This window comes from Vidua chalybeata, chromosome 33 (genome assembly GCF_026979565.1).
Source record: "Vidua chalybeata isolate OUT-0048 chromosome 33, bVidCha1 merged haplotype, whole genome shotgun sequence".
NCBI lineage: Eukaryota > Metazoa > Chordata > Aves > Passeriformes > Viduidae > Vidua > Vidua chalybeata.
The window spans coordinates 1,169,245-1,189,984 of record NC_071562.1 but is presented as its reverse complement, the minus strand read 5'-3'; the positions used below and the strand labels follow the sequence as shown (position 1 = coordinate 1,189,984).

Genomic DNA, 20,740 nt, shown 5'->3' with positions numbered 1-20,740 from the left:
GTGGCGCTGTGGCCGCCGGTTCGGCGCGGGTCCTGTCGCGCTCTGTCGCGATTTGTCGCGCCCTGTCGCGCCGGCCCCGCTGCTCAAGGCCCGCCCATGGAGGCCGCGCCGCGGCTGATGCCCGGGGTGGCCCTGCCGGGGTCCCTTCCGCCAGCACCTCCCCCCGCTGCTGCCGCCAGCGGGGAGCCGCCACCCTCAGGGCCACCCTCAGGGCCACCAGCGGGGCCACCGCAGCACGACACCGGCGATGTCCTGCAGCAGATCATGGCCATCACCGACCAGAGCTTGGATGAGGCCCAGGCCAGGTACGGGGAGGGGACACCGGCAACGGGGACCGGGGACACCGGCACGGCCGTGACTCAGCGCGGGGACACCGCGGGGACGCTGAGGGGACACTGAGGGGACAGCGCGGGGACGCTGAGGGGACACCGCGGGGACACTGAGGGGACACCGAGGGGACGCTGAGGGGACACCGAGGGAGGGGTTTTGGAGGGGGAAACTTCCCCGCTATTCCCGGTTTTCCCGCTCCGTTCAGGCCCCCGCATCCCCGGCTGATGCTCCCGCTTCTTCCCCGCGTCCTTCCCGCTTTGGGGGAAATTCACGGGGATTTTGCCCCATTCCCTCACGGTTTTGCCCCATTGCCGGGTGCTTTTACCCCACTGCTAGGGGTTTTACCCCATTCCCAGAGTTTTTGCCCCATTCCCAGTGGTTTTGCCCCATTGCCAGGGGTTTTGCCCCATTCCCAGATTTTTTTCCCCATTCCCAGTGGTTTTGTCCCATTGCCAGGTGCTTTTCCCCCTTTCCCAGTGTGTTTTTCCCTCATTTCCAGTGTGTTTTACCCCATTCCCGGTGTTTTGCCCAATTCTCACACGGTTTTGCCCCATTCCTGGTGGTTTTACCCCGTTCCCAGTGGGTTTTGCCCTATTCCCGGGGGTTTTGCCCCATTCCCGGCTGCTTTTCTCTCATTCCCGGTGGCTTTTCCCCATTTCCAGTGAATTTTTCCCCATTCCCGGGGATTTTACCCCATTCCCTGTGGGATTTTCCCAATTCCTTGTGGGATTTCCCCAATTCCCGAGAATTTTCCCCCATTCCCAGCAGTTTTACCCCATTCCTGGTGGGGTCAGGCAGGACAATCCCAGGCAGAACTGCTGGGAGTGGGGAAAACTCCTCGGGAATGTGAGAAAAAGACCCAGGAATGGAACAAAAATCACTGGGAATGGGGAAAAACCCTATGGGAATGAGGGAAAACTCAGTGGGAATGGGGGGAAATCGTTGGGAAAGGGGGAAACCTGACTGGGAATGGGGCAAAACTGCTGAAAATGAGGGAAAAAGAACACAGGAATGGGAAAAACCCGACTGGGACTGGGGCAAAACTCACTGAAAATGATGGAAATCCACTGGGAATGGGAGAAAAAACCACTGGAAATGGAAAAAAAAACCCACTGGAAATGAGAAGAACCTCGGGAATGGAGGAAAAAACTCCAGGATTAGGGGAAAAACTTTAGGACTGGGGGAAAAGTTCAGGAAAGGGGGGAAATCCCACTGAAAAAATGAGGAAATCTCCACTGGGAATGGGAAAAAACCCACTGGGAATGAGGGAAAATCTCCAGGAATGGGAAAACTGGAGCTGTTCGGGGCTGGAATTTTGGCCAGGACAGAGTGGGACTCCCCCAGTTTGGGATAATTTGGAATAAATCCTCCATCCACACCAGGAATTCCTGAATTTTAGGGAAAACCAGCGCTGAGAATGAGCAGAATTCCAGGATTTTGGTGGGTTTTGCATTCCTTAATTAACTGAGGTTAATTAACGCCTCATTAGCTGCTGCTCCGGGAGGGAAATGCCTCAAATCCTACAAAAACTGGGGCTTTTTTTGGGGTGTTTTCCCTCATTCCCGCGGTTTTTGGGGAGCTGGGAGCGGTTCCGATTCAGGGAGCTGATAAAAGTCCCCGTTTTTCCTTATCTCGCCCCAAAATTTCACCCCTTCTGGGTGCGGCAGCTCCAAATTCCAGCTGTTTTCGTGCATTATTTGGAATTTTGGGGGGAGTTTTCTCTCCAAACCCTCAAAATTTGGGATTAAAGTCATTTTTTGGGTTGTTTTTTTGGGATGGAATTGTCAATTTTCCCCCCCAAAATTCCCTTTTTTTGCCTTTTCCTGGCGTTGTTTTGGGCATTCCCCACCTGCAGCTCCTGTAGGGATTCCCTAAATGTGGATTTCATGGAATACTGAGGAGAATTTTGGGATGTTCAGGATAATTTTGAGTTTGTCAGGAGTTTTAATTCCCATAAATTGAGGAATGCGCTTTTTTAAAACCCAAATCCTTTCAATATTAACCCAAACCCACCAATCTGCTTCCCAGTTTTCCAGTATTTTTCATGGAAAATCCACTTTTATTTCCCCTGTCTGTGAAGTTTGTTGGATTTAAGGCGTTTCCAGCCATTAATTAAGGATTAATTATTAATTTTCTATAAAAAATGGAAATTTTGGGGGTTCCCAAGCCCTTGGAAAGCCCCAAAATTGGGAATTTTAACATCCAAGCTCCCAATTTAGGGCGGGAAGCAGACCCGGCAGGGAGGAACTGGGCGGGACTTCATTAATGAATAATTAATGAGTATTAATTATGAATTACTTAATTAATCAGCACTGCTTTCGGGGACCTAAATCCAAGGTTTTAGCCCCAAAATGGGGGGATTTTGGTGGGATTTTCCCCTCACATTCCCGGTTTTTTTGAGGACAATGGGATCGGAGCCGCCTTTGTTCTCCAGCCGCGGCTCCCGAGATTTTTTTTTTTTCTCCGCCGTTTTTTTGGTTTTTTTTTTTTTTTTTTTTCAGGGCAAAATCCCGAATTTTTGGGCAAAACCCGCGAGGTTCTGAGGGAAAAATTCCAAGGATTTGAGGGGAAATCCCAGGATTTGGGGCGGGGCTGATGTGGAGCCCGGATTGGGGAGGTTCGCAGGGCGGGAAAATCGGGGTTTGGTGGGAAAATTAAAGAAAAGTGGAATTTTTATGGGTTTTCTGAGGGGGAAAAGGGCTCAAAAGGAGCAAAAAAAAAAAAAGGGGGGGGGGTGGGATTTTGAGGGGGTTTCTTCAGAGAATTTTTTCCGGTGGAATTTGGGCCCAAACCCTGGAAAATTGGGAAATTTGGGGACTATATATTTTAAAAATCCATGAAATTCAGCTATAAATAGATTTTTTTTTTGAGGGGAAAAAAAGGCTCAAAACAGCAGAAAAAGAGATTTTGAGGTGGATTTTGCATCCAGTGGATTTTGCCCGGTGTTTTTTGTCAAATTCTGAAAAATTGGGAATTCTCCTTCCAAAAAACTGATATTAAACCAAATCCTCCCCCACCCCCAATTCCCATTTTCCCCCGGATTTTCCCATTTTTTCTAGGATTTTCCTCACTCACCTACTCTTCCCATGATGTGACCACAATTTGGTGCTTTTTCTATGGATTTTGGGGCTGATTTTCCCATGTTTTTTGTAGGAAGCACGCCCTGAACTGCCACAGGATGAAGCCTGCCCTGTTCAGCGTCCTTTGTGAAATCAAGGAAAAAACAGGTCTGGATTTCTCCTTTTAATTCCCATTTTCCCCTCAAATCCCTCTTTTTCTCCTCAATTTTCCCTCACTGATTCCCCATTTAAAGTTTGTTTTTTTTTATTTTTTTAAGCTGAAATTTGGTTTTTTGGGTGCATTTTCCCCCATTTTCCCTCATTTTCTTCCCCGTTTTCCCTCATTTTCCCCCATTTTCTCTCATTTTTCCCCATTTCCCCTCATTTTCTTCCCCATTTTCCCTCATTTTCCCTCATTTCCCCCTCATTATTCCCATTTTCCCTCATTTCCCCCCCTTCCCTCATATTTCCCCCCTTTTCCCCCATTTTTCCCCTCATTTCCCCTCATATTCCCCCCATTTTCCCCTCATATGCCCCCCATTTTCCCCTCATTTCCCCTCATATTCCCCCCATTTCCCCTCATATTCCCCCATTTTCCTCATATTCCCCCATTTTCCCTCATATTCCCCCCATTTTCCCTCATATTTCCCTCATATTCCCCCCATTTTCCCTCATTTCCCCTCATATTTCCCTCATCTCCCCCCATTTTCCCTCATTTCCCCTCATATTTCCCTCATCTCCCCCCATTTTCCCTCATATTTCCCCCATTTTCCCCTCATTTTCCCTCATATTCCCCCCATTTTCCCTTGCTTTCCCTCATATTTCCCCCCATTTTCTCTCATATTTCCCCATTTTCCCTTATTTTCCCTCATATTTCCCTCATTTCCCCCATTTCCCCCCCATTTCCCCTCATTTTCCTCATATTCCCCCCATTTCCCCTCATTTCCCCTCATTTTCCCTCATTCCCCCATTCCCCCTCATTTTCCCTCATATTCCCCCCATTTCCCCCTCATTTTCCCTCATATTCCCCAAATTTTCCCTCACATTTCCCCCATTTTCCCCTCATTTTCCCTCATATTCCCCCCATTTTCCCTCATATTCCCCCCATTTTCCCTCATATTTCCCCCATTTCCCCATTTCCCCTCATTTCCCCCCATTTCCCCCTCATTTTCCCTCATATTCCCCAAATTTTCCCTCACATTTCCCCCATTTTCCCCTCATTTTCCCTCATATTCCCCCCATTTTCCCTCATATTTCCCCCATTTTCCCATTTCCCCTCATATTCCCCCCATTTCCCTCATATTTCCCTCATATTCCCCCCATTTTCCCTCATTTCCCCTCATATTTCCCTCATCTTCCCCCCATTTTCCCCTCATTTCCCCTCATATTCCCCCCATTTCCCCTCATATTCCCCCATTTTCGTCATATTCCCCCCATTTCCCCCTCATTTTCCCTCATATTCCCCAAATTTTCCCTCATATTTCCCCATTTTCCCCTCATTTTCCCTCATATTCCCCCCATATTTCCCCATTTTCCCTTGCTTTCCCTCATATTTCCCCATTTTCCCTCATTTCCCTCATATTCCCCCCATTTTCCCCTCATATTTCCCTCATCTCCCCCCATTTTCCCCCCATTTTCTCTCATATTCCCCCCATTTTCCCTCATATTTCCCCCATTTTCCCCCCATTTCCCCTCATATTCCCCCCATTTTCCCTCATATTTCCCTCATATTCCCCCCATTTTCCCTCATTTCCCCTCATATTTCCCTCATCTCCCCCCATTTTCCCCTCATTTTCCTTCATATTCCCCTCATTTTCCTTCATATTCCCCTCATTTTCCCTCATATTCCCCCCATTTTCCCCTCATTTCCCCTCATATTTCCTCCATTTCCCCCTCATTTTCCCCTCATATTCCCCTCATTTCCCCTCATATTTCCCCCATTTTCCCCTCATTCCCCCCCGTTTCACGCTTCCCGCGCTTTTTCCCGCCTTTCCCAGCCCTCAGCGTCCGCAGCCCGCCCGAGGCCGACCCTCCTGACGCGCAGCTCCTGCGCCTGGACAACATGCTGCTGGCCGAGGGCGTAGCCGGGCCCGAGCGCGCCAAGGCCCGCCCGGAGCGGCCGGGAAAAGCGGCAGAAGGGCCGGGAAAAGTGGGAGAAGGGCCGGGAAAAGCGGCAGAAGGGCCCGGTAAAATCGGCATGGCGCCACCGGGGGCTTGTCCCCACGACCACGGCATCGAGCACTCGGATTACCGCGCCAAGCTGGCGCAGATCCGGCAGATCTTCCACTCGGAGCTGGAGAAGTACGACCAGGTGATCTTCCCGCGGGGGGAAATCGGGGTTTTTGTGGGAATTTTGGGGGTTTTAGGGTGTTTATGTGGGAATTTTGGGGGGTTTTTGTGGGAATTCTGCGGTTTCTGGGGTGTTTTTGTGGGAATTTGGGGGTGGTTTTGTGGGAATTTTGGGGTTTTTGGGGTGTTTTTGTGGGAATTTGGGGGTGGTTTTGTGGGAATTTTGGGGTTATTGGGGTGTTTTTGTGGGAATTTTGAGGTTTCTGGGGTGGATTTGTGGAAATGTTGGGGTTTTCTGGAGTGGTTTTGTGGAAATGTTGGGGTTTTCTGGGAGTTTTGGAGTTTTGGGGCTGGTTTTGTGGGAATTTTGGGGTTTTTGGGGTGTTTTTGTGGGAATTTTGCGGTTTCTGGGGTGTATTTGTGGAAATGTTGGGGTTTTCTGGGAGTTTTGGAGTTTTGGGGCTGGTTTTGTGGGAATTTTGGGTTTTTTGGGGTGTTTTGTGGGAATTTTGCGGTTTCTGGGGTGTATTTGCGGAAATGTTGGGGTTTTCTGGGGTGGTTTTGTGGAAACGTTGGGGTTTTCTGGGAGTTTTGGAGTTTTGGGGCTGGTTTTGCGGGAATTTTGGGTTTTTTGGGGTGTTTTTGTGGGAATTTTGCGGTTTCTGGGGTGTATTTGTGGAAATGTTGGGGTTTTCTGGGGTGGTTTTGTGGGAATTTTGAAGGGTTTTTTGAGTGTTTTTGGTGGGGATTTGGGGTTTTTTGCAGTGTTTTTGTGGGAATTTGGGGGTGGTTTTGTGGGAATTTGGGGGTTTTTCGGTGTTTCTGTGGGAATTTTTGGGCGTTTTTGTGGGAATGTTGGGGTGTTTTTGTGGGAATTTTTGAGTGTTTTTTGAGTGTTTTTTGTGGGGATTTGGGTTTTTTGGAGTGTTTCTGTGAGAATTTCGGGGTGTTTTTGTGGGAATTTTGGGGTTTTTTTGGGTGTTTGTGTGGGAATTTTGGGGTCTTTCTGTGTTTTTGTGGAAACTTTAGAAGTGTTTTTGTGGGAATTTTGTTTTTTTCTTCGTTGTTTCTGTGAGAATTTTGGGGTGTTTTTGTGGGAATTTTTGGGTTTTTTTTGGGTGTTTATGTGGGAATTTTGGGGTTTTTTGGTGTTTTTGTGAGAATTTTGGGGTGTTTTTGTGGGAATTTTGGGGTGTTTGTGTGGGAAATTTTGGTTGGTTTTTGTGTGGGAATTTTGGGGTTTTTTTTTGGGGTGCATTTGTATGAATTCCTTTCCCATTTTTTCGCCCTCCCCAGGCGTGCAGCGAGTTCACCACGCACGTGCTGAACCTGCTGCGGGAGCAGAGCCGCACGCGGCCGATCGCGCCCAAGGAGATCGAGCGCATGGTGGGCGTCATCCACGGCAAGTTCAGCTCCATCCAGGTGCAGCTCAAGCAGAGCACCTGCGAGGCCGTCATGATCCTCAGGTCCAGGTTCCTCGACGCCAGGTGAGAGAATTCTGGGGGAAATTCCGCAAACAGGTGGAAAAATTTGGATGTTTTTGGGTGGGTGACATCCACGGCAAGCTCAGCTCAAGCAGAGCACCTGCGAGGCCGTCGTGATCCTCAGGTCCAGGCTCCTCCACACCAGGTGAGAGAATTCTGGGGAAAATTCCACAAACAGGTGGAAAAATATGGATATTTCATGGAAAAATACAGATATTTTTGGGTGGGTGTCAACCACAGCAAGCTCGGCTCAAGCCGAGCACCTGTGAGGCCGGCGTGATCCTCAGGTGCAGGTTCCTCCACGCCAGGTGAGGGAATTCTGGGGAACATTCCGCAAACAGGTGGAAAAATATGGATATTTCTTGGAAAAATTTGGATATTTCATGGAAAAATACGGATATTTCTTGGGAAAATGTGGATATTTTTGGGTGGGTGACATCCACGGCAAGCTCAGCTCAAGCAGAGCACCTGCGAGGCCGGCGTGATCCTCAGGTGCAGGTTCCTCCACGCCAGGTGAGGGAATTTTCGGGAAAATTCCTCCAATGGGTGGAAAAATATGGATATTTCATGGAAAAATTTGGGTATTTGATGGAAAAATTTGGATATTTCATGGAAAAATACGGATATTTTTGGGTGGGTGACATCCACAGCAAGCTCAGCTCAAGCAGAGCACCTGCGAGGCCGGCGTGATCCTCAGGTGCAGGTTCCTCGACGCCAGGTGAGAGAATTCTGGGGAAAATTCCGCAAACAGGTGGAAAAATTTGGATATTTCATGGGAAAATATGGATATTTCATGGAAAAATATGGATATTTCATGGAAAAATATGGATATTTTTGGGTGGGTGACATCCACGGCAAGCTCAGCTCAAGCAGAGCACCTGCGAGGCCGGCGTGATCCTCAGGTCCAGGTTCCTCGACGCCAGGTGAGGGAATTTTCGGGAAAATTCCTCCAATGGGTGGAAAAATATGGATATTTCATGGAAAAATTTGGGTATTTGATGGAAAAATTTGGATATTTCTTGGAAAAATACGGATATTTCTTGGGAAAATGTGGATATTTTTTGGGTGGGTGTCAACCACAGCAAGCTCAGCTCAAGCAGAGCACCTGCGAGGCCGGCGTGATCCTCAGGTCCAGGTTCCTCCACGCCAGGTGAGGGAATTTTGGGGAAAATTCCGCAAACAGGTGGAAAAATATGGATATTTCTTGGGAAAATACGGATATTTCTTGGGAAAATGTGGATATTCTTGGTTGGGATGTGGGTTTTGTTAGAAAAATATGGATATTTTTTGATGGGATGTGAATTTCGATGGAAAAAATTTGTTTTCACCCCATTTAATTCCAAATAATTGGCTTCATTTCCCAGTTTTGCTCTCTAAACCCCCATTTAATAACAAATAATTGGCTTTATTTTCCATTTTTCAGCTTCAAACCCCCATTTAATAACAAATAATTGGCTTTATTTCCTGTTTTTAGGCAAATAATTGGCTTTATTTCCAATTTCTACGCTCCAAATCCCAATTTAAACCCAAATAAATGGATTTATTTCCCATTTCCACCCTCCAAACCCCCATTTAAACCCAAATAAATGGATTTATTTCCCATTTTCACCCTCCAAACCCCCATTTAATCCAAAATAATTGCCTTTATTTCCCATTTTTAGGCAAATAAATGGATTTATTTCAATTTTCACTCTCCAAACCCCCATATAAACCCCAAATAAATTGATTTATTTCAATTTCCACCCTCCAAACCCCCATTTCAACCCCAAATAAATGGATTTATTTCAATTTTCACCCTCCAAACCCCCATTTAACCCCAAATAAATGGATTTATTTCCCATTTCCACCCTCCAATCCCCCATTTAATCCCAAATAAATGGATTTATTTCAATTTTCACCCTCCAAACCCCCATTTAACCCCAAATAAACGGATTTATTTCCCATTTCCACCCTCCAATCCCCCATTTAATCCAAAATAATTGCCTTTATTTCCCATTTTTAGGCAAAGAAATTGATTTATTTCAATTTCCACCCTCCAATCCCCCATTTAAACCCAAATAAATGGATTTATTTCAATTCCCACCCTCCAAACCCCCATTTAAACCCCAAATAAATGGATTTATTTCAATTTTCACTCTCCAAACCCCCATTTAAACCCCAAATAAATGGATTTATTTCGATTCCCACCCTCCAAACCCCCATTTAAACCCAAATAAACGGATTTATTTCAATTTCCACCCTCCAAACCCCCATTTCAACTGAAATAATTGGATATATTTCCCATTTTCACCGTCCTAACCCTCACTGAACCCCAAATAAATGCATTTATTTCAATTCCCACCCTCCAAACCCCCATTTAATCCAAAATAATTGCCTTTATTTCCCATTTTTAGGCAAATAAATTGATTTATTTCAATTTTCACTCTCCAAACCCCCATTTAAACCCAAATAAATGGATTTATTTCAATTTTCACCCTCCAAACCCCCATTGAAACCCAAATAAATGGATTTATTTCAATTCCCACCCTGCAAACCCCCATTTCAACCCCAAATAAATGGATTTATTTCAATTCCCACCCTGCAAACCCCCATTTCAACCCCAAATAAATGGATTTATTTCCCAATTTCCACCCTCCAAACCCCCATTGAACCCCAAATAAATGGATTTATTTCAATTCCCACCCTCCAAACCCCCATTTAATCCCAAATAAATGGATTTATTTCCCATTTTTCAGCCCCAAACCCCCATTGAACCCCAAATAAATGGATTTATTTCAATTCCCACCCTTCAAACCGCCATTTAATCCCAAATAAATGGATTTATTTCAATTTCCACCCTGCAAACCCCCATTTCAACCCCAAATAAATGGATTTATTTCCCATTTTCACTCTCCAAACCCCCATTTCAACCCCAAATAAATGGATTTATTTCAATTTTCACCCTCCAAACCCCCATTGAACACCAAGTAAATTGATTTATTTCCCATTTTCTCCCTCCAATCCCCCATTTGAACCCCAAATAAATGGATTTATTTCAATTCCCACCCTCCAAACCCCCATTTAAACCCCAAATAAATGGATTTATTTCAATTTTCACTCTCCAAACCCCCATTTAAAGCCCCAAATAAATGGATTTATTTCCCATTTTTCAGCCCCAAACCCCCATTGAAACCCAAATAAACGGATTTATTTCAATTTTCACTCTCCAAACCCCCATTTAATCCCAAATAAATGGATTTATTTCAATTTTCACCCTCCAAACCCCCATTTAAACCCAAATAAATGGATTAATTTCAATTTCCACCCTCTAAACCCCCATTTAAACCCCAAATTAATTGATTTATTTCAATTTTCACTCTCCAAACCCCCATTTAAACCCCAAATAAATGGATTTATTTCAATTTCCACCCTCCAAACCCCCATTTAATCCAAAATAATTGCCTTTATTTCCCATTTTTAGGCAAATAAAATGATTTATTTCCCATTTTCACTCTCCAAACCCCCATTTAAACCCCAAATAAATGGATTTATTTCCCATTTTCACTCTCCAAACCCCCTTTTAAACCCCAAATAAATGGATTTATTTCAATTTCCACCCTCCAAACCCCCATTTCAATCCAAATAAATGGATTTATTTCCCATTTTCAGCCCCAAACCCCCATTTGAGCCCCAAATAAATGGATTTATTTCCCATTTTCACCCTCCAAACCCCCATTGAACACCAAGTAAATGGATTTATTTCAATTTCCACCCTCCAAACCCCCATTTAATCCCAAATAAATGGATTTATTTCAATTTCCACCCTCCAAACCCCCATTTCAACCCCAAATAAATGGATTTATTTCAATTTCCACCCTGCAAACCCCCATTTAATCCCAAATAAATGGATTTATTTCAATTACCATCCTCCAAACCCCCATTGAACCCAAATAAATGGATTTATTTCCCATTTTCACTCTCCAAACCCCCTTTTAAACCCCAAATAAATGGATTTATTTCAATTCCCACCCTCCAAACCCCCATTTAATCCCAAATAAATGGATTTATTTCAATTCCCACCCTGCAAACCCCCATTTCAACCCCAAATAAATGGATTTATTTCAATTCCCACCCTCCAAACCCCCATTGAACCCAAATAAATGGATTTATTTCCATTTTCACCCTCCAAACCCCCATTTAACCCGAAATAAACGGATTTATTTCCCATTTCCACCCTCCAAACCCCCATTTAACCCGAAATAAACGGATTTATTTCCCATTTCCACCCTCCAAACCCCCATTTAATCCCAACCAAATAAATTTATTTCATTTCCCATTTTCACCCTCCAAACCCCCATTGAACACCAAGTAAATGGATTTATTTCAATTTCCACCCTCCAAACCCCCATTTAATCCCAAATAAATGGATTTATTTCAATTTTCACTCTCCAAACCCCCATTTAAACCCCAAATAAATGCATTTATTTCAATTCCCACCCTCCAAACCCCCATTTAAACCCCAAATAAATTGATTTATTTCAATTTCCACCCTCCAAACCCCCATTTAAACCCCAAATAAACGGATTTCTTTCGATTCCCACCCTCGGCGATCGCTGTGCTGCCCGTGCCGCGTGGAGGCGGAAGCGGCGCAATTTCAGCAAGCAGGCCACCGAGGTGCTCAACGAGTATTTCTACTCGCACCTGAGCAACCCCTACCCCAGCGAGGAGGCCAAGGAGGAGCTGGCCAAGAAGGGCGGCATCACCGTCTCCCAGGTGGGGCAGATCCTGGGGTTCGGGGCAAATTCTGGGGTTTTGGGGTGAATTCTGGGGTTTTGGGGCGAATTCTGGGGTTTGGGGCAAATACACGGGGTTTGGGGCAAATGCTGGGGTTTGGGGCAAATACACGGGGTTTTGGGCAAATTCTGGGGTTTGGGGCAAATGCTGGGGTTTGGGGCAAATACACGGGGTTTTGGGGTGAATTCTGGGGTTTGGGGCAAATACACAGGGTTTTGGGGCAAATACACGGGGTTTGGGGCAAATTCTGGGGTTTTGGGGTGAATTCTGGGGTTTTGGGGCGAATTCTGGGGTTTGGGGCAAATGCTGGGGTTTGGGGCAAATACACGGGGTTTTGGGCAAATTCTGGGGTTTGGGGCAAATTCTGGGGTTTGGGGCAAATACACGGGGTTTTGGGCAAATTCCTGGGATTTTGGGCAAATTCTGGGGTGTGGGGCAAATACACGGGGTTTTGGGGTGAATTCTGGTGTTTGGGGTGAATTCTGGGGTTTGGGGCAAATGCTGGGGTTTGGGGCAAATACACGGGATTTGGGCAAATACACGGGATTTTGGGCGAATTTCTGGGGTTTGGGGGCAAATTCCTGGGATTTGGGGCAAATACACGGGGTTTGGGGTGAATTCTGGGGTTTGGGGCAAATACACGGGGTTTTGGGAAAATTCTGGGGTTTGGGGCAAATTCTGGGGTTTTGGGGCAAAATCTGGGGTTTGGGGCAAATACACGGGGTTTGGGGCAAATACACGGGGTTTGGGGCAAATTCTGGGGTTTGGGGCAAATACACGGGATTTTGGGCAAATACACGGGGTCTGGGGCGAATTCTGGGGTTTGGGGCAAATTCTGGGGTTTGGGGTGAATTCTGGGGTTTGGGGCAAATACACGGGGTTTGGGGCAAATACACGGGGTTTTGGGGTGAATTCTGGGGTTTGGGGCAAATTCTGGGGTTTGGGGCAAATACACGGGGTTTGGGGCAAATACACGGGGTTTGGGGCAAATTCTGGGGTTTGGGGCGAATTCTGGGGTTTGGGGCAAATGCTGGGGTTTGGGGCAAATACACGGGGTTTTGGGCAAATTCTGGGGTTTGGGGCAAATTCTGGGGTTTGGGGCAAATACACGGGGTTTTGGGGTGAATTCTGGTGTTTGGGGTGAATTCTGGGGTTTGGGGCAAATGCTGGGGTTTGGGGCAAATACACGGGATTTGGGCAAATACACGGGATTTTGGGCGAATTTCTGGGGTTTGGGGGCAAATTCCTGGGATTTGGGGCAAATACACGGGGTTTGGGGTGAATTCTGGGGTTTGGGGCAAATACACGGGGTTTGGGGCAAATACACGGGGTTTTGGGAAAATTCTGGTGTTTGGGGTGAATTCTGGGATTTGGGGCAAATACACGGGGTTTTGGGAAAATTCTGGGGTTTGGGGCAAATTCTGGGGTTTTGGGGCAAAATCTGGGGTTTGGGGCAAATACACGGGGTTTGGGGCAAATACACGGGGTTTGGGGCAAATACACGGGGTTTGGGGCAAATTCTGGGGTTTGGGGTGAATTCTGGGGTTTGGGGCAAATACACGGGGTTTTGGGGTGAATTCTGGGGTTTGGGGCAAATTCTGGGGTTTGGGGCAAATTCACGGGGTTTTGGGCAAATTCCTGGGATTTTGGGCAAATTCTGGGGTGTGGGGCAAATACACGGGGTTTTGGGGTGAATTCTGGTGTTTGAGGTGAATTCTGGGGTTTGGGGCAAATACACTGGGTTTTGGGCAAATTCTGGGGTTTGGGGCAAATACACAGGGTTTGGGGCAGATCCTGGGGTTTGGGGCAAATTCACAGGGTTTTGGGGCAAATACACGGGATTTGGGCAAATACACGGGGTTTTGGGGCAAATACACGGGGTTTGGGGCAAATTCTGGGGTTTTGGGGTGAATTCTGGGGTTTGGGGCAAATGCTGGGGTTTGGGGCAAATACACGGGGTTTGGGGCAAATTCTGGGGTTTGGGGCGAATTCTGGGGTTTGGGGCAAATTCTGGGGTTTGGGGCGAATTCTGGGGTTTGGGGCAAATTCTGGGGTTTGGGGCGAATTCTGGGGTTTGGGGCAAATACACGGGGTTTTGGGGTGAATTCTGGGGTTTTGGGGCAAATTCACGGGGTTTTGGGCAAATTCCTGGGATTTTGGGCAAATTCTGGGGTGTGGGGCAAATACACGGGGTTTTGGGGTGAATTCTGGTGTTTGAGGTGAATTCTGGGGTTTGGGGCAAATACACTGGGTTTGGGGCAGATCCTGGGGTTTGGGGCAAATTCACAGGGTTTTGGGGCAAATACACGGGATTTGGGCAAATACACGGGGTTTTGGGGCAAATACACGGGGTTTGGGGTGAATTCTGGGGTTTGGGGTGAATTCTGGGGTTTGGGGTGAATTCTGGGGTTTGGGGCAAATACACGGGATTTTGGGCAAATACGCGGGGTTTGGGGCAAATTCTGGGGTTTGGGGCAAATACACGGGGTTTTGGGCAAGTTCCTGGGGTTTGGGGCAAATACATGGGTTTTGGGGCAAATTCTGGGGTTTGGGGCAAATTCTGGGGTTTGGGGCAAATACACGGGGTTTGGGGCAAGTTCCTGGGATTTTGGGCCAGTTCTCTGGGGATTTTTGAGCAAATTCCTGGGATTTTTTCAGCCAATTCTGAGGATTTTGGGGCCAATTTCTGCGATTTTGGGCAAATTCTGGGGATTTTCGGGTGAATTCCCATGATTTTGGGCAAATTCCTGGGATTATTGGCCAATTCCCGGGATTTTCATGCCAATTCTTTGCATTTTGGTGCCAATTCCCGGGATTTTGATGCCAATTCCCCAGATTTTGGTGCCAATTCTTTGCATTTTGGTGCCAATTCCTGTGATTTTGGTGCCAATTCCCGGGATTTTGGTGCCAATTCCTGTGATTTTGGTGCCAATTCTTTGCATTTTGTTGCCAATTCACGGGATTTTGGTGCAATTCCCGGGATTTTGGTGCCAATTCCCGGGATTTTTGTGCCAATTGTTTGCATTTTGTTGCCAATTCACGGGATTTTGGTGCAATTCCTGGGATTTTGGTGCCAATTCCCGGGATTTTGGAGCAATTCCCGGGATTTTGATGCCAATTTCCGGGATTTTGGTGCAATTCCCGTGATTTTGGTGCCAATTCCCGGGATTTTGGTGCAATTCCCGGGATTTTGGTGCCAATTCCCGTGATTTTGGTGCCAATTCTTTGCATTTTGGTGCCAATTCCTGTGATTTTGGTGCCAATTCCCAGGATTTAGGTGCCAATTCCTGTGATTTAGGTGCCAATTCTTTGCATTTTGGTGCCAATTCCCGGGATTTTGGTGCCAATTCTTTGCATTTTGGTGCCAATTCCTGTGATTTTGGTGCCAATTCCCAGGATTTAGGTGCCAATTCCTGTGATTTAGGTGCCAATTCTTTGCATTTTGGTGCCAATTCCCGGGATTTTGGTGCAATTCCCGGGATTTCCCCTGCCCAGGTCTCCAACTGGTTCGGGAACAAGCGCATCCGCTACAAGAAGAACATGGGCAAGTTCCAGGAGGAGGCGAACATCTACGCGGCCCGGAGCGCCGGGGAGGCGCCGGAGCGGCCGGGGCCCGGCCCCTGCTCGCCCAGCTCGGGTGAGAGGGGCTGGGCACTGCTAATTAACACAGCTAATTAATGAGCTGCACTTCTGCCTGCTGGCAGCATGACTTCACCTTTTTACTTGGGTTTATTTGGGTTTAATTCGATTTATTTGGGTTCATTTTGGCTACCAGGGCCCGGCCCCTGCTCGCCCAGCTCGGGTGAGAGGGGCTGGGCACTGCTAATTAACACAGCTAATTAATGAGCTGCACTTCTGCCTGCTGGCAGCATGACTTCACCTTTTTACTTGGGTTTATTTGGGTTTAATTCGATTTATTTGGGTTCATTTTGGCTACCAGGGCCCGGCCCCTGCTCGCCCAGCTCGGGTGAGAGGGGCTGGGCACTGCTAATTAACACAGCTAATTAATGAGCTGCACTTCTGGCTGCTGGCAGCAGGGTTTCACCTTTTTATTTGGGTTTAATTCCGTTTATTTGGGTTTAATTTGGGTTCATTTTGGTTTATTTGGGTTTAATTTGGTTCATTTTGGCTACCAGGGCCCCACCCCTGCTCGCCCAGCTCGGGTGAGAGGGGCTGGGCACTGCTAATTAACACAGCTAATTAATGAGCTGCACTTCTGGCTCCTGGCAGCAGTGTTTCACCTTTTTATTTGGGTTTAATTCCGTTTATTTAGGTTTATTTTGATTTATTTTGGTTCATTTTGGCTACCAGGGCCCCACCCCTGCTCGCCCAGCTCGGGTGAGAGGGGCTGGGCACTGCTAATTAACACGGGCTAATTAATGAGCTGCACTTCTGGCTCCTGGCAGCAGTGTTTGACCTTTTTATTTGGGTTTAATTAAGTTTAATTTGATTTATTTTGGTTTAATTCTGTTTATTTCCATTTATTTCCCTTTTGTTTCATTTTATTTGTATTTATTTCCTTTTTATTTGTATTTATTTCATTTTTATTTTATTTTAATTCAATTTATTTCACTTTAACGTCCTTTTGTTTCTATAGATTTCTTTTATTTTCCTTTAATGTCCTTTTATTTCTATTTATTTATTTGCTTTATATTTAATTTCATTTCTTCATTTCCCTTTATTTACATTTTTTTCTATTTCCTTTATACTTAATTCCCATTTCTTTCCTTTTAATATTTTTTTCTTACTTATTACTTTTTATTATTCACTTTTATTTACATTTTCTTTATATTTACTTTTATTTACATTTATTTTCCTTTTAATTCAATAAAATTTTATTTCCACTTAGTGCTTACTTTTTTCCCCATGTCCTTTTATCTACTTTTACATCCATTTATTTATTTTTTTTATTTCCTTTTTTAATCCCTTTGAAAAATCCATTCCCATTTTTATTCCCCTTTTTATTCCATTTATTCCCTTTTTTATCTCACCTGAAGAACCACTTTGGGCGAGTTTGTCACGCATTAAAAATCTTTATTTTAATCGAATTTTTTGGGGTTTTTTTGCTGTTTTTTCAGCTTCCTCTGGGTCTTTTAAGATGACAAATTCTGGGGATTCCTTCCTCAACCTGCAGCCCTTGACTTCCTACCAGAGCCCTCCCAACGTGCAGAGCCAGGTGAGGAGAAATGGGAAAAAATTCCAAATTTCTGCCAAAATTCTCACTGAAATTCCCACTGAAAACCCAAAATTCTCACTGAAATTGCCACTGAAAACCCAAAATTCTCACTGAAATTCCCACTGAAAACCCAAAATTCTCATTGAAATTGCCACTGAAAACCCAAAATTCTCACTGAAATTGCCACTGAAAACCCAAAATTCTCATTGAAATTCCCACTGAAAACCCAAAATTCTCACTGAAATTCCCACTGAAAACCCAAAATTCTCACTGAAATTCCCACTGAAAACCCAAAATTCTCACTGAAATTCCTGTTGGGATTAGGAATGAAATTCTTCATTAAATTCTGAAATTCTCACTGAAATTCCCACTGAAAATCTGAAATTTGGAGTGAAATTCCTAAGTAAATTCTGGAATTCTCTGTAAAATTCCTACTGAAATTTCACAATTTCACAAAAATTCCTGCTGAAAATCCAAAATTCTCACTGAAATTGCCACTGAAAACCCAAAATTCTCACTGAAATTGCCACTGAAAATCCAAAATTCACACTAAAATTGCTACTGAAAATCCAAAATTCACACTAAAATTGCTACTGAAAATCCAAAATTCTCACTGAAATTCCCACTGGAATTCCCAGTGAAATTCCTGTTGGGATTAGGAGTGAAATTCTTTGTAAAATTCCTATTGGAAATCCAAAATTCTCCCTGAAATTCCCACTGAAAATCCAAAATTCTCACTGAAATTCCCACTGAAAACCCAAAATTCTCACTGAAATTCCCACTGAAAACCCAAAATTCTCACTGAAATTCCTGTTGGAATTAGGTGTGAAATTCCTGAATAAATTCTTAAATTCCGAATGAAATTCTTATTAAAATTCTCAGTGGAATCCCCACTGAAATTCTGAAATGATCTCCAAAATTCTCAGTGAAATTCCCACCAAATTAAATTCTTATTTAATTCTTCTTTATTCTATTATTTAATCAGTCTTATTTATTATTATTAAATCCCTACATCCCCTACTTGAAATTTCCACTGAAATTCCCACCGAAATGTTTATTAAAAATCTTATTATTACATCCAGAAATTCCCACTAAAATTCTCACCAAAATTCCTATTAAAAATCTTATTATTAAATCCAGAAATTCCCACTAAAATTCTCACCAAAATTCCTATTAAAAATCTTATTATTACATCCATAAATTCCCTTCTCTCACTTGAAATTCCCACTGAAATTTCGATTAAAATTCCCCTGAAATTTTGACCAAAATTCCCGAAATTTTGACCAAATTCTCAAATTCCTACTCTCCCTCCAACTCTTTATTCCCATGGAGATTCTGAGTGAAAAAAAATCTCATTTTAGGAATTTTTTTTCAGCTTTTTTTTTCTGATTTTGCAGATGGATTCCCTGCACCACGTCCTGCAGCATTCGGGGAGGTTCGAGCCCCTCGTGGGGAGCCCTTTGTTCTCCACGCAGCGCCTCGATGTGAGTCGGTTTTATTTTTATTATTTCCATTATTACCCCTCAATTGTATCTTCTGCATTTGTTCTCGTTTTTATTTGGAATTCATTTTCATTTTGATTTTTTTTTTTAAATTATTTCCCCCAACGTGGCTGATGTTGGGATGGAGAAAAAGCTGGAAAAATGGGATTTAATTGGTCGACTTTCACATCTTTAAAGCTTTGAGCATATGTAGTATTATTTTAGATTTAATTTATATTACAAGTATAATGCATAAAATTATAATAGATTTATATAAAATTATATAAATAATCAAAAATTTATATATAGTAAAAATGATTGCTATTGTACTAATAATTATTATATTATTTATTTATAAACTTATTTTTAAATTCATATATGTATTATATTTTAATATATTATAAATAGCTGTTATTATACATTAAATGCATTAAATGAAATAGATAAATTTACATTTAAATGTATAAATTACATACACGTACTTAAGAATATTTTAAAATATATTTGACGTTATAAATTAATATTACACAGAAAATAAAAGTATAAATTTATCTTATAATTACACGAGTTTAATATACAAAAGTTATATAGAAATAAAAATTGTATATAAAAATAGGTATTAATTATTATATGATTATTTATGTTTATATTAAATTAAACAAATAAAGAAAGAAGGTTTTTTTTATATATATATTTTTTGGGGGGGAATATTTTTGGGGGGGGGATTTTTTTTTTTTTAATATCAACAACTCTGCTCTTTCCTTCTAAAACCACCCTCACATCCAAACGCACAGTGGGCTATTATGTCACCTACAGGTCATTTCTTGATGTAATGCCAATTAATATGAATGAATTAATTACATTTTAATGTCCCTCAGGCCAACGGCAGCTGGCAGGACGCCGCCACCCCCTCCTCCATCACCTCCCCCGCCGCAGACCCGGGCAGCGTCAACTCCGACGCCTCCAATTAAAGAGTTTTTAGGACCTTTTTGAGAGGAGAGAGGTCAATTAACGTTAATTAATCAATGATGCTCTTGGGCCGATGGAATTACTGACTCGCAATGAATTAATTACCTCAGAACAAGCCAATAGATTGTGATGGCAGCGACAGCTCTACCTCTCAGCGCCGACTCGGAATTATTTATAACTTCAGTTCGCCTCAGAAAATTCCGTTTTTTTTAAGGAAAAACCTTGGATTTTACATGAAGAACCTGAAGAAGAAGGAAAAAAAAAAAAAAAAAGTCTTGGCGTTTGTCTTCAGTTTTACAGCGGAAAAAAAATGGATTTATTTTCGTTTCCGTCCGATTTTTTACGCTGGGATTTCTGTTCTATGTGAATAGTTCCAGTTGAACCCCCCCCATACTGAGACTGGATGTTCTCTGTATTGTAATTTTCTATAGGGAATTCAGCTTTTTCTTAATTAATTTATCTAATTAATGGGTAAGTTGCTTTACTGAACTTCTCGCTGGACGTCACTCGCAGGCCGGACCTTCCATTGGTGTCATTCCAAGGGATTTCATATCGGAAAATTCCATGGCTTTACTTTTTCTGATGAAAAAGTACAAAAATAAAATTAAAACCCCCAAATTCACCACAAAACAGCCGAACCACGGGATTTCCCCATGGGAATTCGAGGCGGTTTGTGCCGTTCTGGTGCTGTTCTCAGAGTCCACCCCTTTCAGTTGAGATTTTATCAAAGAAAATAAACTTCCAAAGCCTTTTTTTTTTTTTCCTTTTTTTCCCCACTTTCTTCTGATTTTTATTTCTCTTAGGTTTGGGCTCGGCAGGTGTGAGGTTCGTGAGGGGAGGGAAAAGGGCGGGAAGATCGTGAGGGGCGGGAAAAGGGCGGGAAGATCGTGAGGGGCGGGAAAAGGGCGGGAAGATCGTGAGGGGAGGGGAAAAGGGCGGGAAGATCGTGAGGGGAGGGAAAAGGGCGGGAAGATCGTGAGGGGAGGGAAAAGGGCGGGAAGATCGTGAGGGGAGGGAAAAGGGCGGGAAGATCGTGAGGGGAGGGAAAAGGGCGGGAAGATCGTGAGGGGAAGGTACAGGATGAGAGTTGAGACTTTGGGAACGGCGTGAGGAGCGCGAAAGGCGGGAAGAGGGTGAGGGGTGGAAGAAGAGAACAACGTGAGGGGCGGGAATATCGTG

At 44.1% G+C, this 20,740-nt stretch overlaps 1 protein-coding gene across 1 annotated transcript; it reads left to right on the top strand.

Annotated features, from left to right (window-relative positions):
* Positions 1–8: 8 nt before the first annotated feature.
* LOC128802050 (pre-B-cell leukemia transcription factor 4-like) lies at positions 9–20,319 on the top strand. Its single transcript, XM_053968245.1, has 9 exons — positions 9–305; positions 3,484–3,557; positions 5,387–5,700; positions 6,975–7,165; positions 11,779–11,914; positions 15,431–15,572; positions 17,014–17,111; positions 18,509–18,595; positions 19,471–20,319. The coding sequence occupies exons 1-9, from the start codon at positions 97–99 to the stop codon at positions 19,561–19,563; spliced, it is 1,344 nt and encodes a 447-aa protein (XP_053824220.1). The 5' UTR covers positions 9–96; the 3' UTR covers positions 19,564–20,319.
* The last annotated feature ends 421 nt before the right edge of the window (positions 20,320–20,740 follow it).